Here is a 23,211-nt window from a genome sequence, read left to right as displayed (position 1 = left end):
TCGAAAATAGACGCGCTCTCACGCACACGCGTACATGTATATATGTATGCTACTTCCTATACGTACAGACGCAGAGTCGGATTCTCCCCTTTTGACGGAGAACCGTATAGACACACGCGGTGGGGTGGGGGTGGGGGGGGGGGGAGGGGGGAGTCGTAGCAGCAGCAGCAGCAGTAGTAGAGCAGAGAACGGGAGAGCGAAATTGAGGCGATTTTATCGGAGGCGCCGCCGCCGCGCAGCCCCTACCGTATACATATACGTATATACGTATATACATGTATATCTCGGCGCTCATTGTCGCGATCTCTCCGTTTTCACGGCTTTTCCGCAGAGATATACACACGCAGACAGCGTCAGGCTCTCTCTCTCTCTCTCTCTCTCTCTCTCTCTCTCTCTCTCTCTCTCTCTCTCTCTCTCTCTCTCTCTCTCTCTCTCTCTCTCTCTCTCTCTCTCTCTCTCTCTCTCTCTCTCTCTCTTGCTGCTGATGCATGTGTTTTGTTTTCCTCCGAACCGTCTGCAGCTCGGCGTACACCGCGAGCCATTGTATGGCGTCTCTCGGCTCGAGTTTTCGCGAGTCTGTGTGCGAGCCGCGCGCACTGCTCTCTCTCTCTCTCTCTCTCTCTCTCTCTCTCTCTCTCTCTCTCTCTCTCCTGTATATATAGAGTTTCCGCGCTGTCTTACGTGTATATACACTCTGCCTTTGTTGATGATAGCTGCGGATGGATAGATACAGCAGGGGGTTGCACGTATAGATGTATACGCTCTATAGGCCATTGTTGCCGCATTACGCCGCTGCTTTGCAGGTGTATATAAACGGGAGGGTCAGTTGTAAAAAGCCAAGACTGCCGTCTATAACTCGAGAGAGCCGAGTAAGTGTGCGTGTGTATAAGAAGCCGACGATGCGCTGCTTTCTAACGGCTTTCGGGAGATACTGTACTACACTTTCGTCGTCGGATATGCCGCGCGAGGGATTTTATCCTCGGGAAAGTGCCTTCGCGAAATATGCGTTTGACCAGTAGTTCGGACACGTCGCGTCAGGTACGGGTAAGTGGATTACGGCGAACTATTTCGCGCGAGTATATACCTTTATCGCGTATGGAGAGGGTGTATACACAGTCGAGCTCTAATCACTCGTGCTCGCAGAGAGCTAATTGCCACACTGAAAGTCTACAGAGACAGCCTGTTCTCTCTGTATGTGTGTGTGTGTGTTGAATTCGTCGAGCACAGAGAGGACTTTGGTTCCACATAAGCCTCGGCCATTCATATGCATTAGATCATTGACACGTCTCGTGTGGGCAGTACGTATGTATGTATGTATAGTCGTCTGTCGTATATTGTGTCCGCGCGCGTCTACAAAAACGGGTTTTGTTTCTTCATTCATGTCAAATACGACGATCTTTATTATACAGGAAGCGCGAGATGATTTGCGCGAATAAAAATAGCCGAACTTTCCCCACAAGGACGGCATTAGAGGATGAGAAATTCGCCGGTCGGCCGGAATGACAATTAAGGAAATTACAGCTGCAGCGCTTTTACCGGGAACTCGTCTCAATCGAGCCATTGTACGCGTTATGCAGTCCGCGGGTTGCTGCTGCTGTTGATGAGTCATAGAGTACACGGTGCGGCTACGAAGACGATTCTCTCTCGCGCCGTAGTGTATTAAAGCCAGTCGCGCGGAAAGATGTCGAGCTGATATTATTACGTTTTCACGCAGTTTAAATTCAGGGATCGATTCCGCAGTTTGCGACGGCTAATGCGCTTGGACAGCTAAATCAAAGCAGGAGCTCGACTTCCGTTTAAAAAGCGACGATGCAGTAATCTCACAGCTCGATCATCATTACACACTCACTCGATTATGAACATACCTGTTAGTCAGAGTTTACACGCGTTACATCTCTCTCTTGATTTTCTATTAATCACCGGCCGCTGGTTTGTTGTTTCTCCTTATCGAAGATTGACTCCGCGGATCGAGCGATAAACATCCAAGGACGCGAAAGAGAGAGAAACGTTATAACGACCCCCCCCCCCCTCGTTAGAAAATTTTTCACCACCACCACCAGCAACCCCTGTCTAGTTAATACACGAGCCCCGAGGCTGCAGCTTTTTCTCTCCAGACTTGCGGGGGATTGTTTTGATCTCGCGGCGAGAGAGATAAGACGCTCCGGTATTTTTACGCTTCCTTTTATGCCTCGCGCGCGAGAGAGCCCGTCGGAGACAAAAAAAAATGCATCGCGAGGGGAGAGCTTTGTCGCTCTCGCGTTTTCCCTTTCGTCTGCACGCCACGACAGGATTGGAAATTTGCATTGGGAGCGGCTGCTGATGCTACGTCTGCTGGACACATTTTCAAGAGTGGCTTATTTGCCGCTGCTTTTTTTTTTGGCTCTCCGTTCGTTAGTCGCTCTGCGGGATGGGGGTTTAGGGCCTTCCTTTGTTTGCTCGAGAGGTACAGGCTTTATTGTCGACGAGGACGCGTGTGTGTTTGTCTGATTTTTTTTTGGCGGTTAAGCGTCCGTGTTGTCGCGGTTAAAAATATCGATAAATGTATGTTCGAAAAAATATATTTTTGTTCTTGGAAGCCTCCTACACCGTTAACTCGCAAACGAGCAATAAAGCAGCTTGCATAACCGAGAGAGAGAGAGAGATATCCCGACAACAAAACCAGTCGGTCAAGAAGTCAGCGGAATTGTTTATAAGAGGTGTTCCGCTGGCTTTGCGGATAGTTGCTAGGGGAGGGAAAAGCTCGCGTATTCAAAAATAAGCGCACGCTTTTTTTTAAAGTTCACTCGCCGGGTTATTTTTACAGCCGAGCTATATGTCGAAGCTATAATGCAAGCGCGAATTATTCATCGACTCTCTCGATATCGCGAAATCGCGAATCCGCGATAATTATACAAGCCGGAATCCTCCCCTCGAGTGCACCTATCGACAGATAATCCTCTGATCGCGCAATTAACCCAGTTCATCGACTATACGCTTTATGCAATATAATAACGAGGGGCTCGAGTATGATGGAGAGAAAAATAATTGTGGCCGACTCCACCCGTCGATCTCTCTCCATTGTATTTTTAATTAAGCAAGGGCAGCGGAAGTTATTAAAGCTCCCGGGCGCGCGCGCGCGACAATGGGAAAGAGAGAAAAGACGACAGGCGCCAGTACGCGTCACCGGAATCGATGCCGGCAATTGATTGCGATAGAAAATTCCAATCGACGTTGGTACTCAAAACCGTCCCACCCCCGGCGTATACGACAGCTAGATACAGATTTAGCGCCGACGCGAATTGGCTCGGGCGCCGGCGTGATTTTTTGTTTATCGACACGTCGCCGCCGTAAATCACGTCGTTATACGCGTTTCATATACACACTTGCTCTCGCCTATTGAGAGAGAAAAAGAACTAACGACTCTTATTTTTTTTATCGTTTTTTTAACGACGCACGATTTGAATAAGAACAATGCTCGCAACGCCTCCGACGAATCAGCTGACTCTCAGCTGTATTTGTGTGCCGCGTTGCGTTATTATTGTCTCCGAGGCGTGCGCAGTGCCAACAATCAAAGAGAGAGAGAGAGAGAGAGAGAGAGAAAAAGCTCCAGCTCAATTATCGCCAGTGCTGCGTACATTGATTAAATCGGACACAAAGACGGCTTTGCAAGAATCTTTTTTCTCGCCGGCCGATCGTCCCTGATTACTGAAAATTGTTTCCCAACAATTTATCTTCCACTATATAACACGTCGGAGGAGAAGGCAAAAAGCATAACCTCGTCAGAGAGAGGGCGCGGTAGCTCTAAAACTTCAAAGTTCGATAACTAATTAAACCCTGGACATAATTAAACTTCTCCAATTAGTGGCCCCCGTGTGTCCCCCTCTTCGAATCGAATTTGTTAAGCTCGAATTTTTCACGAGGAGAGAGAGAGAGAGGAAAGGTGCAGTGTAACCACCTCGTCGGCAGGTATTGATTACAGGCTGCTCTATTTTGTTTACGCCGGTGTTGGGTTGCAGCTGCGCAGGAGTGTGTGTGTGTGTGTGTGTGTGAGAGAGAGAGAGAGAGAGAGAGAGAGAGAGAGAGCGCATATAGCCCGGATTGGAACACTTGAGACGCTTACGCGTTTTATATCTCTAAAGTGTCTGCTGTATACGCCGACGGATATTCGCCGACGTATAGCCTCGCTTATTTTACGAGGAAATGAGCTGCGGTTTTTCGCTATAATACCGCACCTAGGGGTCGTCGCTCTCTCTTTCTCTCTCTCTCTTTTTCTGGGTGTGTATAACCGGGGAAATGGCGAGACTGGCTTAGGAAAATCGCGTGGCGGATTTTTTTCTCTCTTTTTTCCAGCAGTCAGAGAGAGAGGGAGAGGGATTAGGGAGGAGGTATGATCGATTCGAGAGTGGGTTCATATATTTATAGAACCGAGGTTGTAGACTTATATATTTCGGGCTTAATAACCCGATTTCCGTTGCATCGACTCTAAATGGGGGATGCACTTTTGTTCGCCGCCTCGAATTTATAATATCGAGCATAAGCTCTCGGCAAATTATGTCACGGCTTATACGAAAATGCGCTCGCCGGATTATCCGAATTATTTCACGAATGCATCTGGATTTCACTGCGCGAGATTTCGTGTGTATTTTATAATTAACGAGTATGTACTTTCCATCCGACAATTCGCCCAAGGTACGCGGCGACTTTACCTCGCTGCGCGAGAAATATAAATGTATCATTAGACGCATTTAGCTACATCAAGCGCTTTCACACAGCCATCGACCCCAAAATACAGAGCCTAGAGACAGAGATTAAATTCACTCCGTTACGCGCGCGGGAGCTGGCTATTAATAATCCGTGAAAAAAAAAGCGTTCTCCGAAATAATCCACTCTCATAATCCGTATAATACGTCTCTCATACATAGATTCCGCGCTGATAACGTCGTTATTCAAATAACATTAACAACGGCTCTCTGCGCAGCAGCAGCATCGGCTGAATATTCCGCGCACGTTTTAAAAGCCATGCATTTTTCATGAAAGCTGCTGGCGGTGGTAGCCTTCGTGTAAAAAAGCGCGCCTTCCGTGTCTCTCAATTTTACCCGCGAAATTCGACTGCGCTGGCATAATTCGACGATTCGGTTATGGCACACACTGCAGTGTGTACTGCAAGTGTATGCATATAGAGGCACGAGTCTGTGGTCGTTATGAAATCGAACGGACGTTTCGCGCTAGAACGGAAATCTCGCGCGGCTATAGAAACGGGTTTGCTGCGCGAGGAACGTGTTTCGGTTTACGAGGGCTTGTAGACGTTGCACTCGTTATTATTAATAATTTAAATTGGCGGTTCGACGCAGGCTTTAGACTTTGCACTTTCAACAAGTTCTGACGGGCTATTCGACGAGCTGTTGTTTCGAACGCTGGAATAAATATTCGATTATTTTAATCGAGTGAGCTGAAAATATTTGGTAAACTGCGTCTGAAGCCAGCTTCGGTTACATATTTCACCGGAAATTCAATCACCCGTTTGAAAAAAGGTAATATTTGCGAAAAAGTCTATAAAAGTAAAATTCTCTCTTTTAAAACAGCGCGCGCTTACGGCATCTCCCGATTTACATGAAAACGAGTACAAATAAAGTAAATCAGTACACACACACACACACACACACACACACGATGACGCCGCTCACTTAGCGGGCACAAAAAGCTGCAGCAGCCTCTGCTCGTCGCGCTCTTATTTTTTACGGCGTGAATTACACACGATGAGGCACTTGATCGATGTCAGCGTGGCGTCGAGCTGCAGCTCTCTATATACCCTATACACACACACTTGCATCTTTCTCTCTGCGCAAAGTCTTTCATGCGAGAGCAGAGCGACGACGACGACGTCGGGCGCAGCATTAAAAGTCGCTGACTCGAATTAACGCCGAACGACGAGGCTGCCTCTCTCTCTCTCTGGGCCTGTGTGTGTGTGTGTGTGTGTAAAGTGAACTGGGAGAGCAGACTAGAGAGAAGGGAGATAATTAAACTCTCTACTAGAGGTATAGTGGACTTTTTCGGGATAGATAGAGAGTGTAAGGCTTTCTCTCGTCAAAGGGACGCTGATGCCGCTCGAGTAGCTGCTGCGCGTAGGCTTTTTTTTTAATTCTCTGGTCGATTGATCTAGCAGCTGTTTCTTGAATTACACGGTGAAAGTGTGTACTCGGATATCGATCGCTACGCGGATTGGCGTATACGTCTTACTCTCGAGTGACGAATTAAGATCGTGTATACTATAACGTGAAAATTGTATAGGGAAAAAACGCGAGTCATTTGCGCTCGAAAAGGAAACCACCTTAGGCGATTCCCTCTTTGGAGAGAGGAAAAATGTTCCAACGAAAATAGCGACTTCAATTACGCATCGTAAAATCGAGAACTCGGTAGAGAGACGAGCTTACCGAGAAGCGGCGACGTTGCTATGCCGAATGCGCCGCTGCATGCAACGCGAGACACATTATTCTGGATATTCCAGAAATGCATTCATCTATTTCCATCCGGGAGCGAAGAGAAAAACAAAGCAGCACAGCCGCGGATGAATAATAATCTAGCTCTGCCTATATATAATGGTCTTTGCGTATATAATTAAACCGGAGATCGTTTTTTCCCTCTTTCTCTCTCTACTCGCGAGCATTTATCCAGCGAAGATTTTAATTTGACGAAGCTGCTACACTCGTGATGAATCGCTCCTAATGAGCGAGGAGTGCCATACTGGCAGTCGAGAAACAGCTCTCGGCGTAAATTAATACAAGCTCGTTGGTGATCGATGATTAGAAAACAGATATTGGCTAATAGCAGCGCTTTATATTCGCAGCAGTGCAGCTGACGCCGAAATCAAATTTCCACGTCGCTCTATTTTTCATGCAAGCTCTCGTCGAGCGAGTGAAACAAGTCGACTGTGAAAAATTCGAGCCGTCATATAGAGCCGCTGTAAAAGTTGTAAAGCGAGCGAAATAAATAAAGACAAGAGCGAGCTCCACTGCTGCGCGAGACGCGTACGAGAGATACATGAAAAATTACCGACAGAAAGAGAGAGAGAGAGAGAGAGAGAGAGAGAGAGAGATGGAATTCGAGAGGGGAGTCATATAGCGTACACTGCAGACACAGAACCACGGGATGACACCACGCCGTATAATAAAGACCAAACAAGGCTGCGCGAGCGAGCGAGAGAGAGAGAGAGAGAGAGAGAGAGAGAAACACGGAGAGAGAGGATAAAACCGGGAAACGATCTTTCTGTCGTTCGGCGGAGTATATATGAAGAATGGTCTGCGACAATGCCGGATTTTTTTTTCTCCTCTCTTCGAAATTAATAATTTTCTCTCCGATACGCTCTTCCTTCCTTGCAACAATGCGGATGAATAAGCATCGCGCTCAACGCGTTATATTCGAAAATAGAATTTCAAGCCAGAAATTTGAATGTATAAGATTCCTCTCTCGCTCTCCGAGAAAACAAACAGCATCTCTCTCCGGCGCAAACAATTCTTTCTCTATACTCCCGTGATTGATGAGATCAGCACTATCCCCCTCCCCCTTTCGCAAAAAGAATCGCGATATTACGTCTCCTCCCACACACACACACACACACACACACACACACATGCGTAAGTGTCTTTCCCAGCCGCAGCGAAAAATCTCTATGGAAGTAAAAGAGCCATATGGATATCAGCTTGTACATATACAGCGCTGCTGTTTTTCACCGTATTGCCAGAGAGAGAGAGAGAGAGAGAGAGAGAGAGAGAGAGAGAGAGAGAGAGAGAGAGAGAGAGAGAGAGAGAGTGCCCGAGAGCATCGATCGATAGTTTGCTTCTTTCTTTCCTACCTTCGTCGCGTCGCGAGCGGTGTATACGCGCTTGGCAACCCTTCTCTCTTTTTCCTCTGCTGCGCGGCGCTACAGCTGCTCGACGCGCCGGGTTTGATTATTCCGTTTCGCTATTTTGTTTCACTGGCTTCTTTTTTTCCTCTTCCAATTTACATATTTTCCTCTCGTTTCGTCCCACTGTGTGTCTTGCGACTCTCTATCTCATTTCGATGAGGAGAGGAGAAAACGTGCGCGACACGTGATTGGACTATTTCTTTTTTTTTCGACTCGTCTCGTTAGGTTTGCTTGTTTGCCGCACTCGACTGTGTGGGATGCGGTCTCTCTCTCTCTTTCTCTCTTTCGGTTTATCTCGTGTTTAACCTTCCGTGCATGCGTATACTGCACTGTTGGTCTTTCTTCCTTTTCGGGGAGGGATAGTGCATCGGTTATCTCTCGCTGTTTACTCAATCCTCCTATTCTCATAATAATCCGTATCGCGCTGCTTTCCTGACACTTGAAAAAATGTAAAAATTCACCCCGCGTCCCAACTTGATAATTGCCCTTCGCGCGTAAAAAGTTCAGCCGCGCGTGATTTATTGTTTTCCTGCGCTGTTGTTCCACACCGCCGCGTAATTGGAAAATAATAACCGCAAGCTCTTCGTGAAAAATTTACGGCGCAAGTTCCCGCCACCGCGCCATGAAAGTTTGCGAGACGGTTGTCTGTGTTTTTTTTTATTTTCCCACTAACTCTCCGCGTTGCGCTCGGAATCCGCTTGACCTAGCGCGGACGTTTACGTAATATCTAGTTGACCCGCGCGGCCCACGAAGCTTCTATTCGGATTCCGTAAATTAAGCGGAAATAATAGGCTTGTTAAGATTCGAGGAATTTTTTTACCGGCCGGATTCTTACAAGTCTGTATGGCCGTCGCCACAATAAGACCACGTGATATGCATTATTAAAATACCCGCCGCCGACGCTGTGCTTCCATTAATAAACCTCCTCCGGAAAAAGGGCGACATTTTAACGTGTTCACATGTGTGTACGCTTTTCAACTCTTTCGGAGCCGCGTGCGTTACACACGCGCTCTTGAGATCTGAAGCAGTAGAAGAAGAAGAAAAAGCTCGAACTCTCTATACTCCTCCTTTTTTCGGTCGATGCGAGACGACTCCTGCGGACTACTATACTCTCTACTCGTCGATTTTCCCTCCTCCCGCGGCGTTGTCTCTCTCTTTTGTTCCAAGTCCCGAAGAGTGTTCTCGGCGCCATTGTCAGGAGAGAGGAAAGTTATTTTGTTTAACAATGGAACAACTTTTCGCGCGCGATGGCCTTAATTATCGCTCTCTCGCGATATTGGATTAGCGCTTTACTTCTCTCTCGAGTAGCGCGAGAGAGAAAGATGGGATAACGAGTTCTGTTCGAAAGTGGAAAGGAGAGAAATATCGATTGACGCAGAGACTCTCGTTACGCTTACCGAACGCACAGCGGATCGAATGAAATTTATAAGAATCGCTGTGTTTACCAGACATCCGTCTTTTATCGTCGCCGAGGAGGAGCTTAGTTCGGGAGAGAAACGACAGTAAGACTCACTTAATGCGAACGAGAAAAAACGTCTCTTGTCTCTCGGGCAATGTAATGGCAAAAGTTTGATTTGAAAGCTTACTTTCTCAAAACGACGCTTTTCGAGGCACGTATATGCAACGCTTGGATTTGAGCCAATAATACGCCGTCCTCCTAGCAGTAGGATTGAGGGACTTTCACCGGAAATTTTTTCGCGTTTTTTAAGTTTCTGCATTTTTATATCGATATCTGCGACGGTGAATCCCTTGACCCAGAAATATTCCACGTTGGGAGTGCTATCGCTCGGCCGCGTTTACGAGCTCGCCTTTTTAATTCTTTAATGGCAGTAGTCGCAGAGTTCCGCGAAAACGAATAAAATATACCTCGTTTTTTTTTTGTTTATTTCGAGCTCACGCTATACGTGCGCTGCAGTAGTGCAGTATATACAACGTTGCGCAATAAGCATTACGAGAGAGAGAGAGAGGGACACGAGCTTTTAATTAAAACACACGCCCGATTGCGTGTGCGCTTCGCCTCTTATTTACCATTTTCGCGTCGGGATCTTCCATCGCGGTGTATAGATCGTGATTAAATTTCGATTTGACAAGCGAGTTACATCCGAACAATACACAATCAATCCTTACACAATCCGTCAAACGCGCTCTGTGTACGCGCACGTAAAATCAATAGAACATCGCGTACACGCGTCATACGTATGCTGACCGCAGATGTACGCGCGAAATATATATATATATATATATATATATATATATATATATACACATATCACCACCGCGACGATTCAAACGTCCGTCAACAAGTCGCGGATGGCAGGACAATTAAGGATTCTTTTTTTCCCCGAATCATTAATTTTCCCGGTGGTTGTATAAAGTAGTGGAAAATTCACTTTTTTAAAAAAAAGCGGTACGAGATGAGGTCGTCGTCGTCGCGCCGCGTAATTGATACTTCAATTACGGCAATTGACGCGACGTCGGCTGTCGTCTTCGTCGCTTATACAGCGAGAGAAAATTATTTCCATTTCTCGGACTGTGGAGATGAGAAATGAAAATTTGCGAAAATTAATTTGGACTTTTTAGTTGGGGAATTTCGAGCCGCGCAACGTGTGGCTGCTTGGTTCGCACAAGGATGTACGAGAGAGGAGTTTGACAAGTATGCGAGCTTTATGGAATGTTTGGTCGCGTTGAGATATTTCAATACTTCAAAATACACATTTCGCTATGCAATTTCGAAGTTCAAAAATTATTACAATTTTCTCCCGCAGCTGCATCAAAAATGTGTAACCTCCGCGCGGAACTTCGTATATAATAAAAATGTCGTTCGAAAAAGTTGAAAACTTTGCAACGCCAGCCTTAAATAAGAAACTGCATTCTCCAAACACTTCAATCGCATAACTCGATCCCGCAACTTTCCACGTCTCCGAAATACCAACTACTACCATACATCCCACCGGCACCGTCAAAAACTTGCGGCAACTCGAAAACAAAGAAAAAACTCACCACTTCGATACACATTCCTCACTGCTATGCACCTTACAGAATCGCTCGCAAGAGCTGGCATTTGAATTTTATTTCCCGGCAACGCCCGCGCATTTTAATAACATCCCAGCCTTAATGCCGCGGAGCTTTTCAGCTCTTTCGCGACGCAGCCTTTGTCTCAGCGCGGCAGCTTTTAATCGCTACATTCCTCGCCGCCGCGACACGACTTCCTTTTTAAATCGATGATGAAAAGCCGTGCAGTGCTTTTTCCTGAATCGATGCTGAAAAGACAGCTGCGAGCTTTTGAATCGAGCTTAATTCTTATATATTTCATATCTGTCGCTGCTATATACTGCGCTCGATTGTGCGCAAATTTCACTGGAATCGAACTCTCTCCTTTTTCCCATGGATTTCAATGGAATATTGAAAATCCCACTGTCGATTGGAGTGCGCTTGTTTTCATGCAGATTTCGCGGGAATTTACTTTTCAAAAAACAAGGGAGAATTCCGGTGAAAACGCAGCGCGCTCTCGTCCTATATCGAATTCCTCGCAGCGATCCGCCGCGGATATCCGCGAAAAAAGAAGTGAATTTCAGAGTCGTGATAAAAATAGTCCAATATTTGCCATCGTCGTTGGGGCATTCCTTTCCTCTCCGTTACCGCATATACACGCATTCAATTAGTCTCCCGGTATTCGTCCAATTAAAATCTCGGTTTCGACGGAGATACATACGCGTGTATACGCAATTCAATGTGTGTATCACCCCCTGGAGTAGCATACAAAAGTTTATTAGCGCCTGAGGCGCGGTACGAGAGTAGCGAAATATACAAAGTATCGATCGAGGCGTGGGCGGCGCTCTCTGTGTGTTACGCGTGTATAAGCGTGCGAATTCAGTGGCTTTTCGGAAACGTCCAATCCAATCGGTGTTAATCGAAGCATAAACCCGCATTTCAATCGTGGGGTTGAGGTTTGGGATATGTATACATACACGTAGGTGTATAGATGTCGGAAGTCGTTTGGCTTCTGGAATTTGATAGGCCACGCGGATGTGGATTTTTCTGATTGGAGAGTGAGATGAGGTGCGTTGACTTTTGGAGGAATCGCGTTTGCACTGCGTGATTGATCATATGGGACTATACATATATTCTTATCGGTTTTTTCGTTCGTCGATAAACACTAATCGAATTTTTTCATAAAATTTTGATGGAATTCCGTTAATTTCATTCCGTTACAAATCAACACATCTGTGATGATACCTGCAGCGAATTGTTGTTCATCCAATTTGCATTTCGACGCAGTTCTTTGACTCGCAATTGCTTAAACAAAGTCACAGTTCACTGCAAACAAACTCGCCCAATTCTCTCTCTCTCCCTCTCTCTCTCTCTCTCTCTCTCTCTCATAGCCACAATTCGCGCATTTCCAGCGATACCACACATCACGACTACATATACCCATCCCAAAATTCTGATTACCCACTCGACTAATTCCATTCCAAATCTACATACACATACGCCCACTGTATGCAGCCTCGAAATTCTTTACACGGCTGGAACGGACCAGCGGCGCAATTCTGTATTTCCGTTATATTATACGCTTCTCTCTGGTGCTCCTCTCCCACGGCAATAATCCCGCGCGTATACGTTATACTTTTCTGTATACATACATCTCTCTCTCTCTCTCTCTCTCTCTCTCTCTCTCTCTCTCTCTTTTGCCCGACAAACTACGTATACACCCAAGGGTCTCATCTGCTTTTGAAAAATGCATCTCGCGCGACACGTATGTGTGACACTGCTGCAATTTCCTGTTCGAGTTTTTTCTTTCCATCCTTCAGCCGGAGTGAATTTTTCCATCCCCGTCTCGAGTGCGGGAGAGAATTGTTCCGTTCGACCGAATTCAAAAGTAGGGAGAGCTGAGAGAGCTATCCGAGATATCCGCGTGACCTGACCTGATTTAGATCCTCGAGCTTTGCAATTGCGTTTTAACTTCTGCCGTATGTGCATAGTGGTTTGTTAGCTGCTCTGTAACTTCTAGTTACCTTCTCTGTCTCGCTGTCGTGCTACCGCTGCGCCCCCTGGAATGATTTATTACGATAATTGGATAAGTTTTTGGGAATTAGAGTATACACGAAGCCATTGTACGTGATAAATGTGGGACAGAGGTGTGCGCTGAGAGCGCATTGTTGGAGAATTTCTGTTTCTATTATCTCGCAAGTGGACGGTAATCGAATGAAAGATCCTGGCAATGTCCATCGCCCGACTGATCGGCGGTAATCCATTTTACTCGTCAGTTGAGTTACCGTCGATGCAGCCGATATTGATTGGCAGTTTTACACCGCTACTCCAGGAGCGAGCTCGTAACCTTCAAAAAGGTATTTCCCTCTGAATTTCTCGGAGGGTATAAAAATCTGATAAAATCAAGAGAACACACGGTCTACGCAGCGCCACCTAGCGTCACGTTCGCTCGCCAAAAATGTAATATCCCAGGTTGAAAGGCCCTATTTATGTAAAATTTAACGCTTCCATAATTCCTCCTCTGAAATACCCAGCTCTCTCGACGTGTATATGCAGCCGCCGCTTCAAAAGTACCCTCACCGTGAAAATATCGCCAGCCGGTGCGCGCCGGTTATAATTCGATTGCTCTCTCACTTTTCTCGCAGCGCCATCTCTTTCGAAATTTCCTGTCAGTCTGTGCAGTCTTTTTTCCTCTATCCCTTCATCCGCACGTTTCTTTCGCGTGTGCAAATTCGAGAAATAAACGAATTTTGAGGTTATGTGATTTTTCATGCATGAGCGCGCACAGTATAGGGAAGAGAGAGAGAGAGAGAGAGAGGTTTGTTAGTATTCATAGAAGTGCAGCGCCGAGCAGTGTGAAGCTACAGGGTATACATACCTGCTCGAGTGATTTTGAATCACTTAGAAATCCTGATTTGATATTCTACCTGCTTTGCTCGGGTACAGTTAAGGAATACAGTTATGTGTGTATCCGAAGAGCTGATATTTCGCGCAATTTACAATGCGCGCTTTTTCCTCGCTTCTGCGGAAAATTGGAATTCAGCTCATCACAGAGCTGGTGTATCTGGGACGAATATTCTCTCTCAGCTTCTGTATCCGTTTATTCCTCCTACATCAATCATATTTCACGACGAGACACACTCGAAGAGTCTAATGGTGCCGAAGTCGTTCTTCGCGGTGATCAATCAATTAGACTTCAATTACTATTCTAGATAATATTTCACTTCGTCGTCGACCTTAATCGCTCGACTCCTCCTGCCGACGATTAAAACAATCGAAAACGTTGAAAACCTTTCTTGGGTTATGTGATATAATAAGAGTGCATCAGCGGCGCCTTCTGGCTCGCATCCTTCCTCTCCCCATATGCACATACACGCGTACGTAGACCCTGGCGTTACGCTAGGTGACGTCCGCGACACAATGAAGTTATTGTACCGGATGCCGGGCTCGATTCCCATGTCAGTCGTGTCACACGCAGGCGCAAGCTCGCACACACACACATGCACACGTACAAACGCAAGCGACGGGACAGTCGAGAGACAGAAATAATGACGCACGTGTGCAGCAGCGGCGAGGACGACGAGTTGGCATCGAAGACTGCGCCAGAAATTCACGAATATATGTGCGTGTAAGGCACATATGCGTGCAACGTGTGTCTCCACTCTCGTCCTTTCTTTTTTGCTCGTTTTTGGAACGAGCATTTAAGATCTCTTACGCGGACGGCTTTTTCGATCGAAGGGGAGTGTATTTTTGGCGAGACAGGATGTTTAGAAAATCTTGCGTAATAACGAACTCTATGTGTGTGTGTGTGTGTGTGTCGCGAGATGCATTAACGTGGAGGAGGTCTCTGGAATATTCATTTCGTTGTGGGCTTTTAATTTACCTATCGAAGCGATAGTCTTGTACGGAATAAGCTCCGGCTCGCTGCAGCACACACACACACACACACATACACGCAGGAAACGACAGATACACATGGAATAAACGCGTTTTATTATCGCGCGTACACGCGAGAGGAGGAGGATGTTGCTTCATCGAGAGCCTCATTAAAGTAACAACTTTTTTTCTCTCTCCGCGATCAGAAAAAAGAATTTTCTATTTAAAATACCTTAAGAGGAAGGTACGCCGTTAAATAATCGGCTTATCCGCTCATTACAAGCGAGTAACCCGTCGACTTAATTCGATGAAAAATAAAACCGAACTCGAGCGAGACGCATATTATAACGACGGCTTGGAAATTCATCCGTAGAAGCTGCAGCAGCAGAAGCTTCTCTCCAAATCGGTCGAGCTATATTCCCAAGAGAGCAAACATATGGCTGAAAAGTCACTTGAGCGAAAATTCAACGGAGAGAAATGTGTCGGGAGGGATAAGTCCACGGCTGATGTGTGCAATATGTACGCGAGCGTGTGTGTGTAGGGTATAGGTGTAATTCTTTCGGCAAAAGTTTTGCGGGCGGAGATGTCGAGGCGAATTTCTGGCTTCTTTTTTCTCTCTTTGCGCTGTATGGCAGTTGCGTAACTTTTTCGATTAAGGTACAGACGTTGGGCCGCGTTACACGTGGAGACGTGTAACGCAATATTTTGCAGCTTGTATGTTTTTTTTTCTTTATAACACGCACACACCCGCGCGCGCCCGAAGAAAATGTACGAGCAATAAAAAAGTTTTCGGATTAAAGTGTAATACGTGCAATTTGCATAAAAATTGGGATAGCCCCTCTTCGCCCTCTCTCTCTCTCTCTCGACCCAAAAGTCAGAGTCCATTTATCCGCCTTTTATCAAACTCTCCCATTATCATATTTTCAGCTCGAGAGAAGCCCTCCGAGGCAACTTCTCGAAAAGCATTTATACTAAACACGCTCTCGTCGTCCCCGAAAAACAAGCACCTCGAGCGAAACTTTCAACGAGTTCGCGAGTGAGCTGCAGCACTACTCAAAGGGCGAGACGATAGAAACACAGAAATTTAAATAAAATTCCTCTTCAAAATCCTCCTCCACCGCCGCAACTCGGCAAAGCGAGCAAAACGAAGGTAAACTTGCAGCAGCGGAGGCGGCCCTTTGCAGTATCGTGTGGTCTCACATATGTGGGTTTACACACACGGCATAAACTCGCCTCTCTCTCTCTCTCTCGATTATTTCGGCCAGAGTTTGTCGGCACGTGCGCGCGGACCTCTTTTTTTCTCCTCTCGCCGGCGGTCGACGAGAGAATGAATGAGTTAACGTCGCGCAGGAGGAGTACACTAGTCGGGATAAATATTCAGGAAGTGGAATCTAATAGAGGACGATTTTTTTCTCTCGGACTATAGCTACGCTTTCCAAAAAAATTTCTTCGCGGAAAGTTCGTCCCGCAGAGGGTCGGAGAGACTCGAGATAAATATTCAGGATTTGTAAGCGTCGAAGAGAGCGATTTTTTTCTTCTCTTTACTCTCGCGCGCTGTCCCTTCGAGAATACATTTAAGCGACGACAACTTACGAATTCCCGACGCATAATTATTTACTATGCGTCGAGTCGCGTATATAATTACAATCGAAAGCGCACCTTTTCTCTCCCGACGATGTAATTCTGTATGCGCATATCGGAGGAGAGAGGACGACCGTAAAATAACTTATTAAGAAATTATCCTTCCATTCACATTCAATAAGCTTCGGATGGCCATAACCATAACTCAGGCTCTCTCTCTCTCTCTCTCTCTCTCTCTCGCGGTCGATAACAAAGCTCAATAAAAGCTAATCTCCATAAAATTTCTCCGGACACGTAAGCCTCTCAGCTCCCGCAACGTCATAATAACGGGGACAGTAGCAGCAGCAGAGAACCCGAGTAAAAAGAGAGCTTATTATAATTGCGTATCGAATTTCCAATCGATACCCTGCGCACCTATCCAATAACAGGCTGCACGCGTCGCCGAGAGAGTAAAATTCCTCTCTCGCGTTATAAATATTCTCCTGCACAGTCTATAGGACACGGCAACGGCCGATTTCGCCATACGCCACACAACTTCCTATGCGCGCAGGTACTGCTGGCTCCGATAAATTGCCGCAAAGTTTATTGAAAGTTCACCCGCGCGAGCCAGGCGAAATTCCATTTCGTGCGGCTTTTGTGTGCGCCGTATACTCGCGCTATCAGCGTCGTCCAGTAGCTAAACGGAGCTACGTTATCTTGCCTGTGTGTATACGTAAGAGCGAGCGTTTCCTCTCTGATGTTCAGGGTATTGTTGAGGAGATGTACGCTTTTTGCGCGACGGGATGCGTACAACACAGTGTGTGTGTGTGTGTGTGTGTGTGTGTATTTCGTAAGGACGCGTGCGTGATGCAGGTTTATCCGTGACCTACATGTTACGTTGTGTGTGTGTGTGTGTGCCGTTGGGTTTGAATGAGAGGGAAGTGAAATGGGCGCCGTTATAGTGTAGGTTCTCGGTGGTACTAGTGAGGATCGATTCGCGGCTTCTTCTTCTTTTTTTGCGACGCCGAAGGGGGTTAATGAGAGATTGACGAGCTGATGAGCCGAGAAATTGAGTGAGTTATTTCGAGGGTAGTTTCACGATGATTTATCGGTTAATTTTTCCCCCCTGGTAATCATAGCGGCTTGTTTTAACGCCGATTACCGACGGTCGGTAATTTTTTCAACAGCCCCTTATTACGTAAACTCAAAACTATTCATCAGAAATACGCGTTACTCAAACAAGCGACATCGCGAGATTGGATTGCGAAAGGAATGGTCCATAAAGAAGCACACCCCCTCTTTCACATACATTACCCTCGTTATGCCGAGCAAATGCACTCTCTCCCGATCCATAAATCCGACAAACTATCTATGAAAGCCCTCCCCTCGGCGATGACAAAGCTACGGAAAGCTTCCATCCATTTCCTCTGATAACCAGCCAGTACGGACTCGCTCCATCTCTCTCTCTTTCTCTCTCTCTCTCTCTCTTTCTCTCTCTCTCTCTCTCTCTCTCTCTCTCTCTCTCTCTCCATTGGCCGACTCCCAACATCACTCCGCACCGTCTCCGCGCGCGTCTACTCTCGGTGCATAATTAACCAGGTCTCGCATGCCATTATCTTTGCAGAACCGACGTGTCTCCGATGCCCAGCCTTAGCGGTGAAGATGAGTGCCAGCAAGGGAGACTCGGAGGAGCATCAGTATCAGCAGCAGAAGCCTCGTAACCACGAGGTCCGCAATGGAGGAGGCTCGTCGGCTCGTAGCAGCAGCGGGCCGCAGCAGCTCGTTCGATCGAGCTCGACTACGACGTCTCGAGCACTTTAACGCCCAAAGACTTGGGGCTACCTTAGCACGGCTTGCTGAGGTTGGCTGCTATACTACGCGCTGATGCTGTCGTCGTCGTCTATGAAGATTCAACGGGTGCCTTGAGGCAACGCACACACGTACACACCAAGAGGAGAAGGACAAAGGAGAGGAAAAAGTAAGGGCATTTTGTGTACATATGTGTCATGCTGTGTGTGTGTGTGTTCGCGTGTGTGAAGAGGAGGAAAAGCTTTGCAGGCGAAAAGATGGTGACATCGATGGCTTACTTTTTGGGTGGAAAGAGTTTTGGACGCGACTGTTTTATAATACATGTTTCGAGGACGCGTTCTTTGAGTTATGCTTCAAACTTGGGGTTATATATTTTATCGGAGCTAAGTGGGCCGTAATGAAAGATTTATATGGGTGACGAGAGTGGAGCCATCGCGCATAAATATTCGGGGAAGTGCATATTTCAACAAATCAAAGATAGAATAACCTTGAAAGCATTTTCAAGCGATGTTTTGGTGTCCATATAGCTATTCCCAGCATGTAAATGAATTAGTTGATGGTCCAATGAATATTCGAATATCAATAACTATTCTTTCAAAATCGTTCTAAATTTTGTATGTATATAATTAACGAACTATTGAAATATTAGTCCTGTCAAAACTAAATAATTCACGAATTACAAAAACGACATTCGGTACATTAAGATGCCTTCCTCAACGATTCTGCAAAGCCCCTCATATTCGAAGCAAAACCGCACCACATATCGGAAAATTAGCATAATTAAAATTCCGTGAAAATCCCTCGCCGACGCAATGTCGCAGCACTATAAAGCCTCCAGTATAACCGATCGATAAAAAATCCAAAGCCAACAAGCTCAGCTAAGCAACCATCTCCCTGCAGACTCGTTTCTCTCGAATGAGACAAGCCTATATGCTCGCGCGAGCGGAAGTGTATAGCATGATAACTACTGCCTTAATCCTCGCTGAGACCTATTGATTGTGTGTATGGCTCAGGTATACAGTCGCGGCGGTGCACCTACATACAGAGAGAGAGAGAGAGAGACCGTTTGATGGGCTTAACCCTTTATCTATCAGCGAAGGCTCGGCCTCTGTGTCTCTCCATCAGAGGATTAAGTCTCTCGCGACGTGTAATACGCTTTCCATTCTGAACTTATTTGTCACGTGAACCTTCGTTATTCCGATTATAGACACACACGGGCGTGTATACAATACTTGTTGCGGAATGGATATTTGTTAATTTCGATCGAGTTGACGGAGAAAAGAAGGGAATAAACGAAGCAAGGGGTTAATCGCGCGAACTATATTCACCGCGCGAGCACGAAAGAATCCCTTGTCGTGTACACAAAGAATTTTTTTTTCCATATAACCGAGTGTGCATCGAGCGCGCGGAAAATGGAGTGCGACCTATTTAGCGATGTTCATCTTTTATTTCTCCGCAAAACGTTGCAACGTCTTTCTTCGCATTACACCCAAAGCTTTTCACAATCAGCAGATCAATCGCTCCGCGCGTCACCGCGTTCGACATGCGAAATCGTGCTCAGGGCCAAAAAAAGCCTCTCTCCGCTATTCGAATCGATATCTCTCTCCAGCACTCGCTGATTCGAAAACTTATTGTTCCAGAGAGAATCCACGGCATACACGTCTGCAGCAGCGAAGCAGAGTGTATAGGTGCGAGAATAGGAGTTTGCAGTCTATAGAAACCGATGGCGATATTCGGCTCGAATCTGCCAAGACGAGGACGACGACGGCCTGGCATACGGAAATAAGTTTTCGACGATAGCGTGAGTTGGATTCGCTTCCCTTTCTCGATGTGGTCTCGGGCTTTGTGAATAACAGTCGGACGAGCAGATAGGATGCGGTTTTCTTGAAAAGGGAATTGTCGATGCAGCGCTCGGCACAGTGTTATAAGAGCCGATTGTGTGGATTACCGGACGTGTATATGCAGCAGTTTGTTCGATCGTATTATGTAGGTCAATTACTATAATGTTTACTTTATATTATGCAGACACGGGTCAATTAATCGGTAGCCCATTGTGCCGGCATCCGATAAATAAATCGATATCTCGTTCGTGCTAGATACTTTATTATTATAAACCGAAGCCCAGATAGCCACTTTGCTATTCCAATAACTAATAACCATCGTTTGCTTCTCTCCACAGGCGTTATACGTAATCGACAATAAGCGGAAGGACGAAACTCTCAGCAGCACCAAAAATCGAAAGCCAAACGAAGAATCGAATCTCCGACACATCGAACCATGGCAGCGCCTGTGATCGAGAAGAAGCGCTTCTTCTGCCGCGAGTGGGCCTTCGCCAAGTTGGCCCACTGTCTCGAGCAGCGTCCGGCATCGAAGACCTGCGGTGCTCTAATAGTCGGTGGGCCTGGAAGTGGAAAAACGGCCCTTTGCGCGGAATTAGCCTGGCCGTCGAGCGGACCAACGGCCAGGCATCAGAGGTCTCTAAACAAGAGGCTTTTGGCCAGGCACTTTTGTCAAGCCAGAAGCGAGGCGAGCTTGTCGCCGGCGCAGTTTGTTAGGAGCCTTGTGGCTCAGCTACTACAGGCCAGTGCCGAAGGGATTAGGGTTACAGCTGCTGCTACCGCCGCCGCTGCTACTTCGTCGGTCAGTATTGTGTCGTGTATTCATAATCTTGTGTCTGTGTTCTAAATGTGCCTAACGATAGTCTATTGTTTTCAATATTACACTAAAGTTAATCAATGAGAGAAACTTTGCTAAACACGCTCTACTAAAATTCGTTATTATTTTTCGAATAAAAGTAACAACAAGAGCGAGCTTTCCTCATTTGCGATCGGCCCGCGCCGCAATCCGTTGTTTGTTCTTTCGACCGCTCATCAGCGCGCTGGTAGCTCGCTTGTATGTTTACCGCGAGCGTATCGCCAGCACACGCGGAAAAATAACGCAACCCGTGCACTTTTGTTTGCTAAATAATTTCGACTTTATCGAGCGTCGAGAGAGCTACAACGAAAAATAAAAGAACCGCATGTACCGGACACAATCTCGCCGCGGCAGCGTTTCCCGGAATTTCCGATAAGGCATTATCAGCGTCGGAACGCGATATCGGCTTGGACCACCCCTAATGTTGCTCCGCATATATAACGAGAGAGTTTTTGTTAATTCCGAGAGGAAATATATCTCTTCGTGTAAAACGATAATTACGACTATCTGGTCGCGAGTTCATTAGCAGCGTTGAGAAAACGTATCTTTTAATTCTGCATCTCGCGTACAGTGTGAAAATTGTAACTGGAATAGACGCGCGAGCGAGGCGGACCACCTGAGACGTGGAATTATGCTAAGATACGTAATTAAAAATATCTTCTTTCTTAATGACGTCTTCTTGAAAAAAAAAGTCCGTGCTTACGTGTATACTCTCCAGGCGACCCTTTTTTAACGGTAATTTTTTAATTGCTCGCCATTCATTAATAATATTAAAAGTAGCTGCTGTTGAAATAAGAGGCTCAGCGATGAGCAGTCCGTTATTAATACAATTGTCATACATTTTGTATCTCACAATCGAGACGCCTAAAGCCCATTTAAATTCCACTGTGCGTCACGCGGTATGCAGTTGCAGCCTGACGTCACGTCCGAGTATAATTTTCGTGCCCTCGAATCGGGTTTAGCCGCTAATTCGAATATTAGGGAATCTCTTTCGAGTTTCGTGTCTTTGAATGCGTCGCGTCCGTTATGAATGCGAACTTTCGAATGTGAAAAGTTTCTTGAAACCGAACACGAGCTGAAATGTCGTCGCGATTATTTACGCTGCCATTAACGTCGTCGATGCTTTCTTAAACCTCTTAAATCAAAATTTGATTTTCAAATTCCAGCCACCGAACTCACCGGGCGGCAATACAACGACAGCCGTCACGAGCACGACGACCAACAACTCGCCAACGAACGACGGGAACACGACTACCGGCAACAACGGTGTCACCTCGATATCCTCCCGAGAAGCCGTAGCCGAAGCCTACGCCGAGAAGCTTCGCACCGATCCGGACATTCAGGCTGCTTTACAGCCCGAATTACTCGATCGCAATCCCGACGAGGCTCTCAGGAAGGCTGTACTGTTTCCGCTTCTGGAAGTCGAACCGCCGAAGGACTGTCTGCTTCTAGTGGTGGACTCTATTGACGAAGGGCCTATACCCAGTCCCGGTAGCTCGTCTGGACAACAGGTTGGTTAAGGGGAGAGATATCTTATCGGAGTTTGGGATTTTCCGGGAGTTTTTTTTCGGGGGAGTGACGAGAAGTGATTTGTGATATGGAGTTTGTTTGAGAGTTTATTTCTGTTCGAGCCTGAAATGAAAATTAGACTCGTTTTCATTCGGCCGCACGACATAAAATGATATTCATTTTACGACTCGTGCGCGATTAATGTCCATTCGGAATAGATAGCATTTATGCTCCTATACACTATCTTGACAAACCAAAGCTCAAGAAAAAATTTGAAAAATTTCAGGCAACGAGTGCGAGTGTCCTAGCGCTAAACAGCGGCGGCAGAGATTCTAAACGCGAGTCGGAGAACGAGGAAGAGGACGAGGTGTCACGTACGATAGCCGAGCTCTTGGCTTCGCATCATCACCTCTTCCCGCAATGGCTACTTCTCGTCTGCACAGCCCGACGTCAGAGCAAGACCATCTCGCGCATGTTCACCGGATTCCGTAAGATCTCCTTGGATGACTTGCGCAAGTCTCAAGTCGTCCGTGACGTACAGCAGTACATCCTAGCCAGGCTCGATCAGGAGGACGCGCTCAGGCAGCACATTTCCAGAGATACCGCGGAGATGCTCAATCATCTGCACATCAAGAGTAATGGATGTTTTCTGTATCTCGAGAAGGTGCTCGATGGTGTCGCAGAGAATTTCATTGTGCTGAGAGAAGTCAGGGAGATTCCCGGTAGGTATCGTTTTATTTCGAAGGAATAAGGTCGATTTAATCAGTTTTTTATGAGGATCGATAAAACGTTAAAAAAATTAACTCTCCCGTAAAAGCTCCGCTTATCGAATTCCTAAGCTAAAATTATCAACATTACCCTTATTTTACAATAATGGAATTAATAAAAAA

At 46.3% G+C, this 23,211-nt stretch overlaps 1 protein-coding gene across 4 annotated transcripts in view; it reads left to right on the top strand.

Moving 5' to 3' along the window:
- Positions 1-23,211, top strand: part of LOC100123665 (ankyrin repeat domain-containing protein 50) — a 30,029-nt gene that overhangs the window by 520 nt on the left and 6,298 nt on the right. For 2 of the 4 annotated variants that reach the window (XM_003423920.5, XM_008217283.4), the window contains exons 2-6: positions 17,934-18,287; positions 19,759-19,919; positions 20,298-20,758; positions 21,979-22,323; positions 22,608-23,043. In XM_003423920.5, coding sequence (XP_003423968.1) covers positions 20,396-20,758; positions 21,979-22,323; positions 22,608-23,043 — 1,144 coding nt within the window. In that variant the 5' untranslated portion in view covers positions 17,934-18,287; positions 19,759-19,919; positions 20,298-20,395. Of the gene's footprint in view, positions 1-17,933; positions 18,288-19,758; positions 19,920-19,943; positions 20,105-20,297; positions 20,759-21,978; positions 22,324-22,607; positions 23,044-23,211 lie in introns of those variants that run through there. The other 2 variants (XM_031921370.2, XM_016981180.2) reach the window with 2 other exon arrangements.

The sequence above is a fragment of the Nasonia vitripennis genome, chromosome 1, assembly GCF_009193385.2.
Source record: "Nasonia vitripennis strain AsymCx chromosome 1, Nvit_psr_1.1, whole genome shotgun sequence".
NCBI classification, from domain to species: Eukaryota; Metazoa; Arthropoda; class Insecta; order Hymenoptera; family Pteromalidae; genus Nasonia; species Nasonia vitripennis.
The sequence above is the reverse complement of the archived record's forward strand: the minus strand, read 5'-3'. Positions and strand labels throughout refer to the sequence as shown.